At 34.1% G+C, this 20,940-nt stretch overlaps 2 protein-coding genes across 12 annotated transcripts; one reads left to right on the top strand and one right to left on the bottom strand.

The window, feature by feature from the left end:
- Nucleotides 1-8,987: 8,987 nt before the first annotated feature.
- LOC142542737 (uncharacterized) lies at nucleotides 8,988-16,456 on the top strand. Of its 11 annotated transcripts, none has more exons than XM_075649540.1 (11): nucleotides 8,988-9,198; nucleotides 9,618-9,710; nucleotides 10,231-10,355; nucleotides 11,519-12,053; nucleotides 12,162-12,243; nucleotides 12,426-13,849; nucleotides 14,136-14,215; nucleotides 14,299-14,391; nucleotides 14,481-14,554; nucleotides 15,207-15,333; nucleotides 16,096-16,456. In XM_075649540.1, the coding sequence occupies exons 1-11, from the start codon at nucleotides 9,114-9,116 to the stop codon at nucleotides 16,177-16,179; spliced, it is 2,802 nt and encodes a 933-aa protein (XP_075505655.1). In that variant the 5' UTR covers nucleotides 8,988-9,113; the 3' UTR covers nucleotides 16,180-16,456. The 11 variants fall into 11 exon arrangements, with proteins under 11 accessions (XP_075505655.1, XP_075505656.1, XP_075505652.1 ...); XM_075649538.1 differs by adding an exon at nucleotides 9,847-10,007 and having other exon boundaries at nucleotides 9,150-9,198; nucleotides 11,519-12,243; XM_075649539.1 differs by lacking the exon at nucleotides 8,988-9,198 and adding exons at nucleotides 9,205-9,492; nucleotides 9,847-10,007 and having other exon boundaries at nucleotides 11,519-12,243.
- Nucleotides 16,457-17,337: 881 nt separating this feature from the next.
- Nucleotides 17,338-19,735, bottom strand: LOC142542738 (uncharacterized). The gene is made up of 5 exons (XM_075649547.1): nucleotides 19,619-19,735; nucleotides 18,882-18,954; nucleotides 18,526-18,683; nucleotides 17,957-18,032; nucleotides 17,338-17,768 (listed from the first exon to the last, which is right to left on the bottom strand). Exons 2-5 carry the CDS (start codon nucleotides 18,928-18,930, stop codon nucleotides 17,560-17,562), a joined length of 492 nt encoding a protein of 163 aa, XP_075505662.1. The 5' UTR covers nucleotides 18,931-18,954; nucleotides 19,619-19,735; the 3' UTR covers nucleotides 17,338-17,559.
- Between the last annotated feature and the right edge of the window lie 1,205 nt (nucleotides 19,736-20,940).

Here is a 20,940-nt window from a genome sequence, read left to right on the forward strand (position 1 = left end):
CTCTTTACGTCCATTTGATATACTTTGAAGTTTTTGAAAGCAGAAAAGGCTAAGAATATTCTGATAGCTTCGAGCCTAGCTACTGGTGCAAAGGTTTCATCATAGTCTATTCCTTCTTCTTGTCTAAATCCTTGTGCCACCAGTCTTGCTTTGTTTCTTACAATTGTTTCCTTCCTCATTTAGTTTGTTTCTGAATACCCACCGAGTTCCAATGATAGCTTGGTGAGAAGGTCTAGGTACTAGAAACCAAACTTTATTCCTCTCAAATTGACTCAGCTCTTCTTGCATAGCTTCTATCCAACTGGGATCCAAAAGAGCTTCTTCAATCTTCTTTGGTTCATCTTGAGAAATAAACGCAGCATGTATGTATTCATTTATCATTTGCCTTCTGGTTCTCAAAGGCGCTGCTGAATTACCAATAACCAATGATGGAGGATGAGATTTTCTCCAAATAAAAGAATTTAAAAGGATATCTTCCTGATTTGATATGTTGAGATTGTTCTCGACGGAACCAGTAGTAGGTTCTTGAGTGTCTTCTGCTGGTATCGGCAGATCTAATGTCTGTACTTCTGGTTCCACTATCGGAATGTCTGGTTCTGGATTTTGAAGATCCTTGATGTTTGCTTCTACATCATCTTCACTGTCCAGTTCCAAGTGGATCCTGTCTAACATGTTACTTAAATCTGACGTGTTAGATATTTCAAGAGCACTGCTGTCTTCATCGAAGACAACATGAATCGACTTTTCAACATTAAGAGTTCTATTGTTGAAAATTCTAAAGGCTTTGCTTACAGCAGAGTAACCAAGAAATAGTCCAGCATCTGATTTTGAGTCAAATGCAGTTAAGTGATTTTTGCCATTATTTAGTACAAAACATTTGCAACCAAACACATGAAAATAAGATACGTTGAGTTTATTCCCTTTCCATATTTCATACGGAGTTTGATTGTGCCTTTTATTGACCATAGTTCTGTTTTGCGTGTAACAAGCAGTGTTAATTGCTTCAGCCCAGAAGCGCTGAGAGATGTCTGCATCTGCTAGCATTGTTCTAGCTGCTTCTTTTAGAGTTCTATTTCTCCTCTCAGCTACTCCGTTTTGTTGAGATGTTCTGGCAGCTGAATATTCATGATGAATCCCCTGTTCATCCAAATATAACTCAAGATTTTTGTTAGTGAACTCAGTACCCCGATCACTTCTGATTTTAATGATGGAAGAAGATTTTTCATTTTGAATCCTTTTCAGAAGCTTGATCAGGAGGCTACTGGTTTGATCTTTTCCTGCGAGAAATATTACCCAAGTGAATCTAGAAAAATCATCAATAACAACAAGAGTATATTTCATTCCCCCTAAGCTCATGATAGAGATTGGACCAAATAGATCCATATGCAGTAATTCCAGACATCTTGAAGTTGACTTGCTATCTTTGCTCTTGAAACTAGATCTTATCTGTTTCCCAAGCTGACAAGCAGAACAAACATGATTTTTAACAAAATTAATATCAGGTAGGCCATCAACTATATTCTGCTTTTTGAGATGATTGATTGACTTGAAATTCAGATGATTCAATTTCTTGTGCCATAGCCAGTGTTTATTACTAAGCGAGGCAACTAAGCATGTAGGAGTGTTGACATGATTTGAGTTCCAAGAGACTCTGTAGGTGTTGCTTTCTCTCTTTCCAGTTAATACAGTAGTTTCAGCAGAATCTCTAACTACACGTGAGTGCTTCTGAAAAGTTACAGAATAACCATTATCACATAGTTGACTAATGCTAATTAGATTGTAACAAAGGTTGTCAACTAATAACACATCATTAATGGTTATGTTACCATGGATAATCTTACATTTACCCACGGTTTTACCTTTTGAGTTGTCTCCAAAAGTTATCTTTGGTCCAGTGCAACTCATTATCTCGGAGAGTAGGTTTTTCTGTTCAGTCATGTGTCTGGAACATCCACTGTCCAGATACCATGTAGAGTTACTGATTTCTGTTTTCTTCTGCTGTTCCTGCAAACACAAATTTTAGTATCTGGTACCCAAATCTATTTGGGTCCAAGCCTTATCAGTCCTTTGGGGACCCACATTTGTACAATTTTTGTACTTCGGGTATCCATGGAAGTGTGTGCAACAAAGGGTCTGTTGTTTTTAACATTGTGCATCCTAGTATTTTGTTCTTCCCTTCTGTTTCTGTTGTCCAGCCTGTATCTCTTCTGAATAGGTTTAGAATTATAGTACTGGTAGTTTTTAACCTTCATAGGAGGTTGTCTTCCTGAGTTGAATCCACTCATGATTCTAGAACTCTGGTCAACTTTTTCCTTAGGTTTAACATAACCTAGACCATAGTGCATTCTTCTGTTCATCTGATTTACATTCCTTTCTACTGAAACAGTAGGTACTTCTGGTTTTTGTACCACGCTGGATTTCACAAAGTGAATATACTTCCCTTTGCACATATCCAGTTTTGGCTTAGTATTTGTTTCAGAGGTGCCTTCATTATTACAAAATCCGAGACCACTCCTGTCTCCAGATTGTTTTTGTAACTCTTGCATCTTTTCCAGTGAAATAGAAGACTTGTTCCAAGCATTTACCAGTAGTGATAACTTCTGGTTTTCAGAAAGCATCTTCTGGTAATCTGCTTTTGCTATTTCATTCTCCGTTTTTAATTTACTCATCTCAACTTGTAAATCATTACAGCTGTCTACTTGCAAGCAAGTTAACTTACTATTCTGATCCTTTAAGTTCTGATTTTCGATCTTAACTTCTTCGAATGATTGAGAAAGTCTAGAATACTCTTCTACCATGTCATGTAATGCATTAACCAGATCAGTTCGTGTGAATTCGTTAGAATCAAAATCAAATACCTCTCCAGATGTCGAGGTTGAATCAGTGTTTGCCATGAGACATTTAACTTCTTCTGCATCACTGTCACTGGAATGACTTTCTGAATCAGATGACTCAGAACTGGAGTCCGCCCATTTGGATTTGCTTTCTTCAGCAATCATTGCTTTTCGATCTCTTCTGGACTTTTTGTCATTCCTCTTGTGATCCTTTCTCTTCTGGTCATCCTTCTTTGGTTTAGGACAATCAGCAATGAAGTTACCTATTTTTCCGCAGTTAAAGCATCCCGTATCACCAAATGGTGAATCTTTCTTGAAGTTGCGATTGGGACCCTGATAAGTTCGATGGTTCTTTTTCATGAACCTGGAGAATTTCTTTACAAACAAGGACATAGCATCACTACTGATTTGTTCAGCAGTCTTCTCCAATGTACTGTCAATGATCACAGTAGGTAATGCTTGAGGTACAGCTGTAGCAGCAGTAGAAGAGGTAGTAGCAGTAGAAGTAGCAGCAAGAGCCTTGGTAGGTAGACTTGAGGGCTCTTCTCCACTTCTTACCTCCAGTTCGAACTCGTATGCTTTCAGGTCTGCAAACAAGTCGTGCAGTTCCAACTTGTTTAGATCTTTGGACACTCTCATAGCCATTGTTTTTACATCCCATTCTCTGGGTAAGGCTCTCATCACCTTGAGATCTATTTCTCTGTTGCTATGCTCTTTACCCAGAGCTGTTAGCTCATTTACCAAGCTACTGAATCTTTCATCGAACTCATTTAGAGTTTCACCAGCTTTCATTTTTAGATTTTCGAACTTCTGCATTGCTACAGACAGTTTGTTTTCTTTCGTTTGCTCATTTCCCTCACATATCTGGATGAGCTTTTCCCAAATATCTTTTGCAGTAGAACACATTTTAATCTTGCTAAAGGTATTCTTGTCGAGAGTTTTATATAATATATCCTTTGCAACATTATCAAGGTTGGCCTTCTTCTTATCTTCGCTGGTCCATTCACTTCTTGATTTTTCAACCATCTGCGGTGCACCCTCAGTAACAGCAACAGCTGTGTTAGGCTTTAATATTTTCAATGGACCATCTGTGATAACATACCACATGTCATCATCTTGTGCTGCAAGATGAGATTGCATTCTAATCTTCCAATCATCAAAATCTTCCTTAGAGAACATAGGGATCTTGCTAAAGTGTGCCATCTGTTGTAGTTTTTCACGAACAAGAATAACCTGCTCTGATACCAATTGTTGAGGATCGAAGTTGAGTTTAGAGGGGGGGTGAATAAACTCTACTCGTTTTTCCTTTCTTTTGATAAGGTACTAAAATCCTGTTAGAGATAGTAGTTTATCTTGTTGCGTATACCTTCACCTAGATTACAATTATAGGTGCGGAAACAATCTGATGAAGTAAGTGAAAGACAATAATAACAGTAGGTAGTAGTTGTTTATGGAAGTTCGAAGATGAAATCTTCTACGTCTCCCCTTCTCCTGTTTCCAGAAGGTATAACTAAAAGACTTTGGATATTACAGTACAACTCTTGTACACACCCACTTCAGAAGGACTTACACCTTTGCCTACTGAAACTCTTAGTTACTCGACTCAAAAAGAACGTGATACAAAAGGTTCTGAAAAGACTCTTTTCAGATTACAAGCTCTTCCTGATAAAGTATAAGTGTTGTAAAAGATTGTGAAGAGTGTAAGAATCAGTAGCACAAGATGATCTTCAAAAGATCAGATATTTGCTATGAAGCGTGTGCTACTTTTCTTTGTGTTGAACTCAAAGTTATCAAGGAATTTCGAGGTTGTCTCGTTGAGTGAAATAGCGTTGATCCTTGAAAAGATATTATGCGTAGAGTTCTCTTTCTGTAAGGGTTTGTTCCATGTATATATAAGCGACTGAGTTCAACGTTTATGATCAGAAGATGTCTTCAGATTTTTGATAGAGTCAGCTTTATTACCAAAAAAAATGTTCATGCAGAAAAGCTATAAAACAATCAGTCCTGTTTTATACTAAACTCGGTAAAGTGAATTAAATGACTCCGTATAGTATTTAATGCTGCAATTAATACTAGTACTTGGTAACTTTAACGGTAACATTTAAAGTAGTCACGTTAGGACGGTAACATTTAAAGTAGTCACGTTAGGCAACATCTTCTACCGATTCTGTTTTTCTATCCTTTCTACTGCTTTTGTTTTACTAGACCAGTAGCTTCTGATTTTATTTTTGTCTACTGTTTTCTTAAAGAGTGCTGTTGGTCTGCTGGTTTTTATTTTCATCGCCACAATTAATTCATGTCTATCATAAATAATTATTTAAAATTATTAATATAATATAATGAATATATTTAAATTTTTAATATTATTACAAAAAATTATTATATAAAAATATTAATGTCATTTGAAATAACACTCAAATTACAATTATGATAACAATATTTTGTCGTTAAATTGATTAATTATATTAATTAAATGGAACAGTTATAAATAAAAAGAATATAAAAATATTTTAAAAAATCTTATATTATTTTGTTTATCAAAATTTTATAGAATAAATCAACATTTTTAAAAATTCAAATTTTTTAGTCATTTATTATATTGATTAAAAAGTAATTATTTTTTGAACATGTTGAAAATATTTATATTAAATTTATATTAAAATACATATTTTAAAGTTCTATTAAGATATATAACAATAATTTACACACACTCTTTTGAAAAAATTGAAAAACATAATATTATATAAAAGTTTTTTATATTTAATTTAATGTGATAGAGAGTAGTAAACATAAATTCCATAAAAATAACACACAACTTAAAATCATAATCGAAATTAAATAAAATGATATAATCAATGCAGATACTTAAATAGTAATTTATAATTTTAAAAAAAAACAAATTTTAATTTCAATTTTAAAAAATAAATTTAAAACAATTCACATTTATTACGTATTTATTTCCTATTTATTTCAAATATCAATGCGATATGTGAATATATTAATAATGATACTTTTTTATAATATATTATTTTTGACGAAAAATTTTCCAAATATGGCAAAAACATTTTTATATGTGTGTGTGAACCATATAAAATAAATTAAACAAAAATGACAAAAACTTGTGTGAGACGGTCTCACGAGTTATATTTTGTGAGACATAACTATTATTTGGGTCATCCATGAAAAAATATTATTTTTTATGCTAAGAGTATTACTTTTTATTGTGAATGTCGGTAGGATTGACCCGTCTCACAGATAAAAATTTGTGAGACCGTATCACAAAAGACCTACAAAACATAAATAATACATTTAATAAATAAAAATGTATAGAAAAAATAATAATAAAATTTTGATAATGAAAAATACATTTTAACTCGAATTTATGTTGTTTTCATATGCTGATAGATCATATGAACGAGATAATCAGAGTTTAAATGCTAAAAATATTTTTGAATGATTTAAAAGTAGTTTATGTTTTCAATTGAGTTTAGTTTCAATTTGAATAAAGAATATAAAAAACATATAATTTATAGATTACATTTAAATTGATATAAAATGAATTAAATTCAAATTTAAACTAATAAAAGATTTGATATAATTAATTCAAGTAATAATTGAAGTTTATATGTTCAAATTTATTCAATTCACATTTGAATTTTTGTAAAATATATATATATATATATATATATATATATATATATAACTTTTTATCACAAAAAATCAATAAAATTAAATATTTTCAATCATTTATCGCAGTTCACATATTTCAAGATTAATCATATATCTTTTTTTTTTTAGAATTATCATTTTAGCAGGAACTTAGTATTTTAGGCAAAAACTTATCTTATATATATTTTTGAATTCAAATTATATTCAGCACATACTCGTTAGTATGAATCGTGTGATAAAACCAATATATTAAATCATGTCATGAAACCAAGATATTAAATCATGTGATGAAACGATGTCAAATCATCGAATGTTATTTATTTTTTTAAGATATTTAAAAGTGAAATTTATATTTTTAAAAAATTCAATTTGTTAAACTGAATTTGAAAAAAAGATTGGAATCGCTTTACGACCACTTTTATTAATTTTTAGATTTTAACTAATTACATATTAATTATCAAATAATTTAAATTGTGTTGTCCAAGCATGGAAATTTAGAAAATAATCTTTAAAAACAATTCCATTTTATTGTTATTTTCAATTGAAAATTATAATATTATTAAATATATTAAGAAATAATTTTAAATTTTTTATTTCTTTATTTAATAAAAATTTTGGTAAGAATTTATTAAATATAACAAACAATTTTGGCTTTTTTTTATATACATATATATATATAATCAACAAGTCAAAAGTTTGTACCTGGCGGAATGGATTTAATTAACAAAAAAAATTAAACGTGTATTTAAGATAACATTCATATAGTTTAAAAAAAAAAGATAACATTCATATCGTACCATTACAATGATTATTGAAAATATTTAAATTGAATCTAAATTTGTGGGACCTATCTTACTTTTGTGATTTGTTTGATATGAATAATTAGATTTAAGTTGATTAATTTTTTTATGGTGTGAGAGACTTACCTATTTTATCCTTATGACTAATGCAGTTGTTTGCAAACCACACAAATTAGGTACATCGCATTGACAAGTCATGTGCAACAAGTTCTTCTGAACAAGTGTTGATAGATGAAATTGAAATCATGATCGTTGGCCAAGCAATCACTTACTTTACTAGCTTTACCAACATAGACATCTCTAGAGAGTTAGTTGATTATACATTTTTGTTTTACTGAAATGTTGGCTAAAGTTCTATAAAAGATTTAAATTATAAATTATCATGTTGTCTACATATGTTAATCTATTATCCATATCATATCATTCTCTCATCTCATAAGCCAAAATGTACATCGAGGTTTTGCCAATTAACTCGAGTCATTACAATTATGTTCGTCAAATCGGTCGCATAAAATAAATAGGATTGAGTTGAAAATATCTCGACCTATCAAATCTAACAAAATTATTTAGGTCTGCTGAGCTACATCATCTGATCATATAAAATAAGTGAGTTCAATTGGCCGAAATGGCAAGCAGGCCCACCCAATTTTCATAGGCTATAAATTGTAAGCAGATGAAGAAGTTAAAGGGAATTGTAAGATATCTTGCAGAAACTGTGTAAGAGACTAAGGAAGCATTTTGGAGACTTTTTACTTATTTTAAAGTGTTTATATTATAAATTATTTTGAAGTTAGTGAGAAAATATAGTAGAAAGCGTTTCGTGACAAAAATTTAAAGCTTACAAACTAAATTTTGAATGATTGGAGAATAATTGCTACAAGCTTAAGTTAAATGACAATCACATCCTTTTTTTTTTTTTAAACAGACAATCACATCCTTAAACTATATAAAATTGTACTCACATCATCAACAATATGTTTATATATTTATTAACATATCATGAATACTGTATCAAAACTCATTTATTTTGTATAACACGAATGCTTGAAAACTTATATATAAGATTAATACAAATAAAAAATGACAAAATCTGTATAAATACACAAAATATGTATAAAGAAATTATAACAATGCAAACTATATAAAAATATAAAATATAATAAAAAAATTAATATGATAAATATCATAAAGATATAAATATCAACTCGTAATTTTAAACCCGAAACAAAAAGCAGAAGAAAAAATAACACTCTTACTTATAGCTTTTGGATAAAAATTATAGAAGCTGAAGCTGAATTTGACATTCACAAACACTCAAACACTTTTATACCGCTAAAATATAGCTATAAACTCTCTCAAACACTACTTAAGACGGCACCATGTTATCTTTATAAGTGAGATATGGTAAATATCAAGCCAAAAGTTAATCCAAATTAAAACTAAAATTAAATGATCTAAAAGGTAAAAGCTAACCCAAATTGTGTAGTTTGATTCGGTAGTTCAGTCTGGAATCTCCAGACAAAATATCTTCTGGTGAAGGCTCGTAGATGGGCCGATTCATGTAAACAAAGAGCATTGATCCATAAACAAAATGGGCCTAGGCCTGTGGATCATGCAGTCCAAATCAAGTCCATCAGGGTATCGATTCTATAAATATGGACGAATCAAGGAGAAAGGCAAGAGACTTTAACTTTTTTTTTAAATAATTAATAATGAGCAATAAAGCGTTCAGGGCTTAGGGCTTCAATTAGATAATCAATCCGCTGGCGTATAGAGTTTTTGTTTGTGAAAATTTTCGGATTCTAGATCGATGGGGAGGCGAAAGGAGCGTCGACTTGCCGCCATAAGCGCCGCTGGTCGCAGAGTTAAGCTTGATTTGTGTGTGGAACCATCCGGTATGGGTAATTGTATGATTATTTAAATTTACGATTTTGGGGTCCTGGGCTGCTGTTTTTCGTCAATGCAAGGTGTATAAGTTATGTTTGATATCTTCATGCTAAATACTTTGATTGTTTGCGGAATGTAGTCGGGTGGAATTGGTTGAGAAAATCATCTAGTCACGCTTCCGAACAATCCTAGACATTGAAAATTCGGTGCTGAATGGATCACAATTATATATCCAATTGAACCTTAGCTGAAAACAATGATTAGTTGATATTATTTCTCCCAGTTGACCTCCTTCAATTCCGGTATCTCTTTTTCGGTATTATGCTGTTTTATAAAACAGTTATTTGATTTATTCATGTCAGCATCTGTATGGAACATTTTAATTTGGCCTGATTGTTACTTACATACGTTTATTGCCATTTATTAGGAGATTTGGGTGGCTCCTCTGCCCAGGACGAACTTGGAGGGGACAGTGACACCAGAACTCAGGCCGAGTTACCTGATTCACCCTCGTCCTCAGGTGGGTTCCATCAGTTTTCTTCAAGGACTGCTCTTTGTAGAGACATATGATGTGAACACTTAATATTGGTGGAAAAATAAACAGTATTTTTGCTACAAGATTTGTTATTAGCACCCCCAAAAATTGTTGTTCTCAGACTGTAGGATGGCTGTGGCATTGGGAACAATCAAATGGTTATCAGCCTACATCTCCTCCCTGCCACAGTGCATTATTCTGTTAACTATCGACTTGTCAGTCTCTTATTTTGGCGGCATCAAAGGTGGTCTGAAGATCAGAGAAGGAACTTTTTCCATATTGGTTCGTATGTCTTTGGCTTTATTTGCTTTTGGGCGATGCTGATGCATTCCACTTTCTACAGGTGGGGTGGTTTTGCAGAATGCCTAAACCTTTGGCCTCTTTTAAATTGGCTGTTAACCAGTGTTTTGAATGATTGTTCTTTTAAATAGTACCATTTGTTGCTACAGCTATCAGGCATTTTGAAATTTCCGTGGCATTTGACTGTATGGTGGTTTGTCTGCAGGTCCACAGCTAAATAATCCTCTTATGCTTCTCGAGCAATACAGTGATGATGACGTGGATGAACTTCTGAGCGAAGGTCAAGATGCTGGTGCTGCCAAGGACCCATCTTATGAGGTTGATGACACGGTGAGTTTACTAGCATTGGCTTCTATTGTCTGCTGTGTTATTTGCAGAACCAGGCAGACTTTGAAACCTTTGAAGCATGTAGCAATGCTTCTTCAGTATGATTGAACTGAGTTGAACCGAGACTTTGGTTATGAGATTTACCAAAATGGATGCCAAATGAAATAATTTTGTTTGGTTATGAAGTGAAAGTTCTATCAAACCCAGAGTATTAAACAGTCAAAAGACTATCCCTTTATTTTATTCTAGAGCTAGATATTTAAGTTTAAGTTGTTGAAGATATAATGACATAATATTTTCCTGATTTCATTATTTAAATAATAATGGTGCTTAACTGTTTCATGTTTTACTTAAAAATTGTGTTGTTCAGTACAGTTCGATTAATCAGCATCAAATGTTGAAATCAAACCAAAAACCGAACTGAAAGACTACTGGAAAACAAGCTGATTTTTTTTGGCTCGATTCTGTTATGTGTTCCGGTTTTGCTCAATCAACCAACTTGTGGACAACCATAGAAGCATATGCACCCCCAGAAGCAGATGATCCAAATTTTAGAGTTTACTTTTAAACCGGCTATTCATATATAGATGGAGAACCTGCTTTACATTTTAATGACTTTGTAGATTTCTGAACTTTACGTATGTTCTATTGTTTACTCTCAAATGTGATGTTTGTGCTGCGGCGTAGATCTGGGGGCAAGGCGAGGAATGCGCTTTGCTGAAGGGGAGCGCACCAAGTGATAATATGCAAACATCTAAATATTCTGATAACTAGTCATCATATATAAGTGAATATGTACTTACGACTCTTAAATAGTAAGATAACAAAAAATCATTAGTCTGTTAGCAAAAAGGAATAACTATCACCTCACACCTTTGAGGTTTGGCCCCATTGTGTACACTTTGTTAACTTTAATATATACGCACTGCCGGAGAAGTGGCTTGCCAAGGTATGCATTGTTTCCTCAGTGTCTTGTCACATTCAGCACTGATAATTGATTGCATGTCCTGATATCCTGAGGCACAAGCTGATTGCTGGCACTTGAAATTTCAGTTGTGGGATTTTCTATACTACTTTCACCTTTTTCATTTCATGGATGTCAATTTTTGTTATCTTTAACTCCTTTATTGCTGGTTGCCCTAAATTTATGTTGATATTTTTTACAGACAAAAGGCATTGGTGAAGAAACAACTGAAGATATTGGAACTGATGATGTGAATGATCTTTCTGTTCAAGTGGTGAAACAGCTTGAGATGGATAATGACGACTCTGTGTCGCAGGATCTTTTGCAAAAATTTGGGAAAGGAGGCACTTCATTTAGTTATACTGATGATTTGCACAGAGAAACGAAGTCGATTGAAGAAGGTATACATGCTGCAATACACAGTGAACAAGTTGGAGACGAGAGTTCAAGCTGGAAAAAGGTGTTGCATGAAGAGAGTAGTCAATATTATTATTGGAATATTTTAACTGGTGAAACTTCATGGGAAGTACCTGACGTTTTGGCTCAGGCCGCTGTTGTGAGTCATCCAGAGAAAACTGTTGGTGATACATCAGGAACATCTGTGGATGTAGAACAAGAAGATGCCACGTTTGAGAAACTTAAAGAAGGTTCTGAGGCCATTTACAAAACTAGTGGTAATTCTAGTAAAGGGGCAGAAGCAGATGGATTTGAGGAAGGATCCAAGGGTGATTCTCTTGGTAATGAAATAGGAAATACAGATGCCTGTCAAAATTGTCGAACTTCTTTGCTTGATGATGCTCCAGTAGTTAATGATGCTAAATATAACTGCAATTTACTTTCTGTAGACTGCAAATCAGGGACTCATTTTTCTGCGCATCTGTTAAAGCATTGTGACATCCTGTTAGAGCGATTGAACTCTTTGGAAAGGTACAAGTTTAGCTGTCCAATCTTCATTTCCGTTCCAATTATCACTGAGTGTGCCCTTTTTTTTTATGAAAATGAAGACTAAGCCATGCAGATTCTTTAGTTTTCTATATCCAGTTAATAAAGTGAGTTTACCGCTTTCATTTAGTTTACTTAACTGATTCTTCTCTATCTGTTCAATTCAGTTTGAATTGGAATATGCAATGGCAAGATATTAAATTAAAATACAAATTGGAAGTTGAGATCAGACTCTCGGACATTATGACTTTAGCATCTCATGGATCAGCCTTACTTCAATTTTGGTTGTATACTGAGGAACAGTTAAAACGACTTGATGCAGCCATAGATGATGCTATTCGGCAATATGGTTCTGCTCCTATAGGTGAATATGAAGCTACTGTTAAATCACAAGAAGCCTTCAAAGTTGATTCAAATGAAAAGAAGGGACCATGTCAGGCTGCTAAAGAATCAAATCATCCTGATTCTACTTTTGAGAAGTCACATATTGAAGCTTATAGTGATCTTGCCACCACAACTGGACTTGTGTCTTCGGTGGTTAATCCCATCACGTGTTCTAATACTGAGACTGAAGGAAAGGATGAAATCATTGGTCTTGAAGTGCATAGTGAAATAATAGCCAAATCTGTTGTTTATTGTGGAGAAGAGGTAGACATGGATGTGGACATGGAAGTTGAGGACACATCTGCTTCACTGAAATCATCTATTGGAGGTGCATCAGGTGCTCGTTATGATATCCTATCCCACGAACAATCAAATCTACAACATCCACCTGCAGTCCACGAGCCATTGCTGCAGGGGCAAATGTTTAGTGTACAACCACCTGCCACAAGTTGGATTCATCAACTGTCTCTTGAAAACGGACCTTGCCCCCCTCCACCTCCTGATAATGAACCTTTCCCCCCTCCACCACCTGATGACTATCCTTTTCCCCCACCACCGCCTGACGAGCCTCCAGAAACATCTTATCCTCCACCATCACATTTCGAGTCCGTCCATTCTTTGCCTTATTCAGAGCACTATGTGCTGGCATATCCTTCCTCAAATCTTGATTATTTTGGGCAATCAAACACTGAAATTTCTGGCGCCACTCTGTATTCCCATCCTGAGGGAGTGCAAGTTTCTGCTTCCCATATAACACCTTATTACGAACCAGTTTCGAATATCTATGCAGTTACTCCTTTGGTAGGCAACCCTGGAGAACCTAGTTCATATTACGGCCTTCAAAATGGCAGTCTAAATCATCCTTCATTGGTGAGTGGTGCAGCTGTGGAGTCTTCAAGGATTCAAAGTGAAACCGTTCTCACAAACAGAGACATTGATGCTACATGTTCGTTAGGTTCCCATGCAGAAACTGCCTGTGATTTATTTTCAAAAGCTAATCCTAGTGTTGTCAAGTATGGTCAAGGGTCCGTAAAGGAGGCAGAGTTCTTGGATGCTCAACTTGCTATTGAATCTCAATCAACTACTTCCACAAGCCATGGATCTCAATCAACTAGTTCCACGAGCCATGGTGCTAATGGTTTGTCAGCCTCTGATACTCCAACTTTGGTTTCTGCTGCTGCTGCAAGTTCCAAGGTTCAATCCAAGGGTAATAATTGTTAAAGTGTTCTTTGTGTTCACGATGGTTAAAGTTAATGAATGTGGCACGTACTGATATTAATTTATAGGAACTAGCAAGATAATTATTGTGTGATAATGTAAACTTATGTGCTAGGTATTGCATTTAAGACATATCAAACATCAAGCATAACATATCATTGCATCTGAAAACACTCGTGATTAAACTTTATATATAGTCCGACTTTCAGCGCCACATGATTTGATTTTAAAAATGATTCAAGACACCTGATTTTTAGGTTTTTCCACCTTTCCAGTTTCACGTAGTAAAAAGAGAAATGTTGCTATGGTATCCACATTGAGATCTAATAAGAAAGTTTCCAGCTTGGTGGACAAGGTACTGACTCATCTATTTTTAATTATCTTAGTTTTTTTTTTTACCTTGAAATACAAAATTGAGTGTATCCCTTCTATTCTCAGTGGAAAGCTGCAAAAGAAGAGTTGCATGAAGAGGAAGAAGAACCTGAAAACGTTTATGAAATGTTAGAGAGGAAACGGCAACGAGAAATTGAGGTACAGAAATTTCAGACTTCCAGTGATGTTTCTATTATCATTAAATTGGGCTTTCTTCCCCTGTTTCTTTGACTGTTTTCTTTTTTCAGGAGTGGCAAGCCCAGCAGATTGCCAGTGGGGAGGCGAAAGAGAATGCTAATTTTCAGCCACTGGGTGGTGATTGGTAACTTTCTGACTGTAGATCAAAATTTAAAATTAAGCTTGTGTAGTTGATTGTTGGCCTTATTCTGCTGTAATACCCTCATACGGTGTGTTTTGACCTTTCCTTGTGTTTCTCGAGCACACCTTGAGGCTTGAATCCTCCCTACGTAGCCCCTGTCTAATACATGAGTTCCCATGAACGTGGGATTAGAGTCACCCTGTGTAAAAATTAAGTGGTTACCTCATCGAGGACTCTAGGTGTAAACAAATCGAATCGAGCTGAATATCGCCAAAATTTGAAAGCTCAAATTCGAGCTCGAGTTCGATTTGAAATCCGAAAACTTTATATTTTCGTCGAATCAAGGCTCAAGTTCGAGCTCGGTTGAAAATATTTGAGGATGTTCACGAGCTATTCGATAATAAAAAACTCGAAAAATATTTATTTAACATATAATTATTTTATTTTAATAAAATATTAAAGCTTGTGAGTTGCACGTGAACTAGTAAACAATATAATTTGGGGTCAAATTTGGCTCAAATTTGATTATATTGAGTACGAATCAAATATTTTTCGAGCTGACTCGAAAAACTCGCAAACTGGCTCGGTTCATTTACACCCCTGTTATCGATCCCCTTAGTGTAAAAGATGTGGCGACTGGCATGTTATGTTACAGGCGAGAAAGGGTGAAGCGGAAGAGAGCCCAACAAATGAAAGAAACTGAACACAATGTTTCAAAACCTACTGGACCTGAAGAACCCAATCTTGTTGAACTTTCAAGAGATCTTCCATCTGGGTGGCAGGTATTATTTAGCTTCTTTTATTCTCGTATAGGAAATACAACACTAAGTTGATGACTGTGTCTCATGCAATGTCATGGAAGGATGTGAATAATTAGTTTCATTAAAATGCATGATGCTCTGATCTGATGAAAAGTAAGAATCGCATATGCTGATTTGCTATATTTTTTAATAACAAACAGTCTCGTCCATGCAAAAAATCTCTTTAAAAAAGTTGAGATTATTTTCACTCATTTCTTCTGATATCTTCTACCCTGTATGAATTGATCCCATATTTCAGTCAAGTCGCTCTTTGATTTTTCCTCCAATTGCTTGAGATATTCTTTTGGTCCCAACTCATAATCTCGATTCAATACATTACTTTGTTTAGAAAGTGCAGAGAGCTTTCTGGCATATTGAAACAGAACGCAAATTAGTTCCTTAGACCCAAAGCATGTTAAAATTGTGTCGAATCAGGGCACAAGGTAACACTAGTGGTTAAATGCTAGGCTGGAAAAATGTCACGTTTGTGGGAGCTGCTTTTAAGTTATTGGAGCTATCGCTAAGCCACGACACTGGTGGATCTATATGTAAAGTCTCAACCTGGAAATTGTGTTTCGAGAGAAATTAATTGTAATTCCCCTTCTCACTTCTGTTTGTGGGAGGAGGATGAAATGATGAAAGTGTTTTACGATACTTTCTAACAATAAGTCTTAACTATTTAATAACTGATCCTTTTTAACTGCTGAAAATATTGCCGAGGCCACCTGTTCCTTGTTTTTGCAGGCTTACTGGGATGATTCTTCAAAGAAAGTTTATTATGGAAATGCGGTGACATCTGAAACAACCTGGAATAAGCCAAAGCATTAGAAGGCTGAAACAAAGTGTGTGGGGACTGGCAATTTTTGGAAAGGTGACTGGAATACTCTGTATGGTTGCAAAAGGTCCAGCTCTTTTTGTTTGTGTTATATGGTTTAGTCTCTCCATATATTGCAAATATCTCGAATGGGTATGATTCGAGAGAGCTTTGAAGCATTTTCTGTTAACCACTATCAGTACACAGATGCATACAGGATCTGATGGTAGCCAACAAGAGTGCAAGTTTTGCCATCGTCGACAACCCAATCATACTGTGTAGTCTCCAGTTGTAGGATCTGAGAATAGGTAATAATTCATAGAGGAATGAATGTGATTTCTATGTTTTTCATGCACAATCTCTGTTTGTGCGTAGGATCTGAGAATAGGTAGCTATAACACGTATTTGGATGGAAACAAAGTGGCTAATTTTGTTGGCTAATGTCCGACATACTTCTTGGATTGGCTTCCTTTGGGAAGCGAACTACAATTATAATCTTTGTTTGTGGAAGTTCGGAAAGAATGATTAGAGTTGTAGTTTAAAGCTCCAGAATGATGTTCGATAATTTAATTTAATTTTATTTTTTTCAATTTTTGTTCTAATAAAGTAATGTTTTTTTTTTAAAGTTGTAGGGGTAGCTTGCTACTAATTTTTTTTCCCCCACCTTTACCTGCAACCATATTGAAGCAGGAACTATTTTGCTACATGAGTTTTGAAAACCATCACGTGATCATTTTGATTCTGATGGAATTAATCTTATCAAGAATCGAGTGGCAATACATCGAGTTGTACTCTTATATGGTTGCTTCTGATAAAATTTGGAACCGTTGATAGATTATGTCAGAGTGAAAAGTCATGCTGACAAAAAAAAATGTGGCCACGATCATCGTATGCTGTTAAAAAAAAACTAAAATCAAATCAATTAACGCAAATATCAAAATTATTGACCTAACTACTCGATATAATTAGCAGTTTAATAGTGTTCAATAACTAACCGATTTATCAAATCCTTGCATCTATAAATGAACATTTTTTAAAAAGGTTTCAGGTGTATAATCGCCGTTTGGTTCACCCTTGGTGATTGTTCATAAAATCAACAAATATCTAAATTTTACGTTCCTGCTTCATTAAGTCATTTAATTTTATTAAATAATTGCAATCACATGCAAATATGAATTAAATTTCATTTTCTTTTAACCGATTAAGGGTACAAATCTGGATCAGAATCGAGCCAATTAACGTTATTGATTTTTTTAGCACGTATTCAAGGGGTTATATCTCTCACTTACAACCTAATCTATCAAAAAACTATCTCAAGGTATAATGTATGTATTATGTTTTCAAGTCTTAACGCAAATGGAAACATAACACAAGATATTTGGTAATTATCATAATCAATAATCCCCTCGTCTCCTCCTTTCTTCTCGATAAGGTCCATCGCTTTCTTGGTCCTTCAAGAAGCCCAAGAAAGCAAGGAAGCCGAAAAAGAAAAATCCCCCAGACCAGTGCCCTCCGCCGCCGCCGCCGCCGCCGCCGCCGCCGCCGTCATCACGCGGTGGAAATCCTGTTCCACCATCATCAAGTTCTGGAGATTTCTCTTTCCCTGGAATCCATTACAAGATCACTTCAAAATTCAAATACCTTGAAGGGAATGTGGGACTCGTTTACACAGAAGAAAGAGTGCATGTCCAAAGAATGGCTTCAAAGGTTAAGATGAGAAGCAAGAAAGAAACAAAAATCTAACTCCAAATCATAAATAAAAGAATAAAGAATGAAAAAGGCGGGTATTACCTTGAATAGGTGCAACAGTAATCGTAGACGATTGCCTGGTAACAGTCTGAGTCTGCTCTGCGGCACAAGTGGCACTCTGCAGTTTAAGATAAGCAATCAGTACATATTTGAAGGCTGTACTTCCAAAATAACGCTTCAAGTTTCAAATATCCTCAACAAGTTCCCAGAAGTACAAGTGCTAGGATGCAAGAAACAGGTTCATGACATCCTACAAGAAATCTCACTTGTTTTATTATGGACTTAAAAGTGCACCTGAAGTTTTTGGAAAAGTCCCTCAACTTGGAAATAAATATACAAGTTGTGATCATAGAACTATCCTGTGAAACATATTTTCCTCTCTCAGCATCGCCGCAACCACTTGATAGACTCAAAAGAAACTAAACCTTATATGTTAATCTTCACCAAGAATAGTGCATCTTTTCTACAGTCTGATGATTGTTTCAAAAAGGAAACTCTTAGTGCCAAACATAAAGATTCAATAAAAAGAGAAGACCCTATCTTAAAGTCATCGTTACAAAATAATTGGCAAAAAGTAAATGTGATCTCAAGCACAAGTACAACATAATTACCAGGGAAGCAGCACATATGGCAGCGTGTTTTACTCGAAAAGCATGTGCAGCACTTTCTCTGCTTTGGAAGGGCTGAAACCGCAATTGGAGTGGTTTAAGCCCAATTGGAATGAAACCGACCTTCTTCTTTTGCTTCAGACATTGATCTTCTGATCTTGCTGTGAAAATGTACTTCAAAAGCATTAACCATTAAGTGTATGTGCGCTCTCAAGTATGGCTCATTTCACATTGTTCACAGGCATTTAAATGCATGAAAACAGATCTGAATAATGCTGAGGTAGACTACTCGACGGTATTTGAGGAAATGTTATGAATAAATCTGAATAATTTAAGTGCTCTGAGATGACATAACATACCAATGGATAGAGTTGTAACAGTGCTGGCGAAAGTAGTACTTAAAGACATCTCGACACTGAGAAAAAATGTCGCCTGAAAAAACGGTAAAACTATGACTGAGAAAGAATAAATCAATTTATGTTGTTCAACAAGGTAAGGAGCCATGTACCGACGAAGCATCATGGTGTAAGATTAGTTCCAAAAAAACATAATTTTCATCTATGAAATTGGTTTGCATTATGAGATAGCCCAAACACATAATCAAAAGTTTCAACCAATATAGCAAGAAACAAGGGAAGGCCTCAGATAACAAAAAATAGCAAACCAACCAAAAAACAGCTCACATTTATGGATACAGCAAAGAGGAAAATCTTTTGCCATTAACATGTACTAGAGAATACAATCATGCTACGCAGTTAAACCTTACATTTAAAACATTCACACCTTTCAACAAAGTCATGTAGGTAACTACAATATTATATTAATTATTAAATAAAGAACCGGTTGAATTATACAAAATTAGGTTTCCTGGACATTTAAGGTGTTCAAGTGTCTCGATTGTTCACACCCTGAATCCACATGATATATTTCCAGATCAATATTTAGCAAATATCAACAAACTAGAGGAAAATATAGGTGGATCATCGTTTTTTTACTCGAAAAATAACACATCAACAGTTTCGGAATCTTCAAATAAACTAAATTGAGCAAACAAAAATCCTTAATACCAAAAAAAAAGAATATTAAAGCTACAAACTTTATCTGGAATCAAATTGGAGGAGCAGCGGAAGGAGCTGTTAGGGATGGAGGAAACGAGAGAAGAGAGAGGAGCGAGTGAAATCAGACGCGTATACAAAAAGAAAGCTCGTGTGGAGGTTACCACAGCGTGCTTCGCACGTGACATTTTGGTTTATTAATCCTGTTTGACCCGGACCCGATCCGCACCCTTCTACTGCTATATTATTTGTTATGTTAAAAAATTGTGTGAGACGGTCTCACGGATCGTATTATGTGAGATGAGTCTCTTATTTGGGTCATCCATGAAAAAATTTTACTTTTTATGTTAAGAATATTACTTTTTATTGTGAAAATCGGTAGGATTAACCCGTCTCACAGATAAAGATTCATGAGATTGTATCAAAAAAGACATACTCATTTATTATTATTAAATTACAATTGAGTTGTGCTAGTTTAATTATGACTAGTTACTCTGCACACGCTACGCGTGTGTACAATTTTTTTTATCATTATCGATAAACTAAAATGAAATTTGGCAAATTATGGAGAGATTAAATTGATATTTGAATTGTTGAAATAAAAAAAATAAAAATAAAAGTATGTGTTGAAATTGAAAACAAAAACAAAAAACAAAAGTGTAATATTAATATCATACAAGGGTAAAATTGGAAGATTGTGTGTTGAAATTAAAAAAAAAAACAAAAAAAAGTGTAATATTAGTATCATATAAGGGTAAAATTGGAAAAAAAAAAAGATGGTGTCCTCTCTAAGTAGTTATTAACATTTCTTGTAACTAGTTACTCTGCACACGCAATGCGTGTGTGTACGATCTTTTTTATCATCATCGATGGATTAAAGTGAAATTTTACAAATTATGGAGAGACTAAATTGATATTTGAATGGTTGAAATAAATAAAATTAAAAATAAAAATAAAAGTGTGCGTGAAATTTAAAACAAAAAACAAAAATGTAATATTAGTATAATATATGGGTAAAATTGGGAAAAAAAAGTTGATGTCCTCTCTAAGTAGTTATTATCATATCCTCACACTTAATAAGATAGCACAGATGATTATAGTAAAATTTTAGCACAGATGTTTTTACTAATTCATACTGAAGCATGTGAAAATGATATTATTTTTAATAAAATAATATTTTAGATCTATATAATATTTTAAATTTTAACTTTTTAACGTCCTAAAACAACGCTTCATTGTGTTCTGTACCCAAAAAAGGAAAAAATATATATATATTTACTATTATTTTAAAATATAAATGAAAAAATTTTATATCTAGGTATAATATTTTAAAGATATAGGCTTTGTTTGTACAAATACTCTT

Source organism: Primulina tabacum, chromosome 4, assembly GCF_025594145.1.
Source record: "Primulina tabacum isolate GXHZ01 chromosome 4, ASM2559414v2, whole genome shotgun sequence".
Lineage (NCBI taxonomy): Eukaryota > Viridiplantae > Streptophyta > Magnoliopsida > Lamiales > Gesneriaceae > Primulina > Primulina tabacum.

Excerpts from the sequence above, each read along its gene's own strand:
- LOC142542737 (XM_075649535.1), top strand. The coding sequence starts at position 9,114 with ATGGGGAGGCGAAAGGAGCGTCGACTTGCCGCCATAAGCGCCGCTGGT. Across the intron at positions 9,711-10,230 it reads TGATTCACCCTCGTCCTCAG|GTCCACAGCTAAATAATCCT; the intron begins GTGGGTTCCATC and ends GTTTGTCTGCAG. Across the intron at positions 10,356-11,518 it reads CTTATGAGGTTGATGACACG|ACAAAAGGCATTGGTGAAGA; the intron begins GTGAGTTTACTA and ends TATTTTTTACAG.
- LOC142542738 (XM_075649547.1), bottom strand. The coding sequence starts at position 18,930 with ATGTCTTTAAGTACTACTTTCGCCAGCACTGTTACAACTCTATCCATT. Across the intron at positions 18,033-18,525 it reads CCATATGTGCTGCTTCCCTG|AGTGCCACTTGTGCCGCAGA; the intron begins GTAATTATGTTG and ends CTTAAACTGCAG. Across the intron at positions 17,769-17,956 it reads TACTGTTGCACCTATTCAAG|GGAAAGAGAAATCTCCAGAA; the intron begins GTAATACCCGCC and ends AATGGATTCCAG.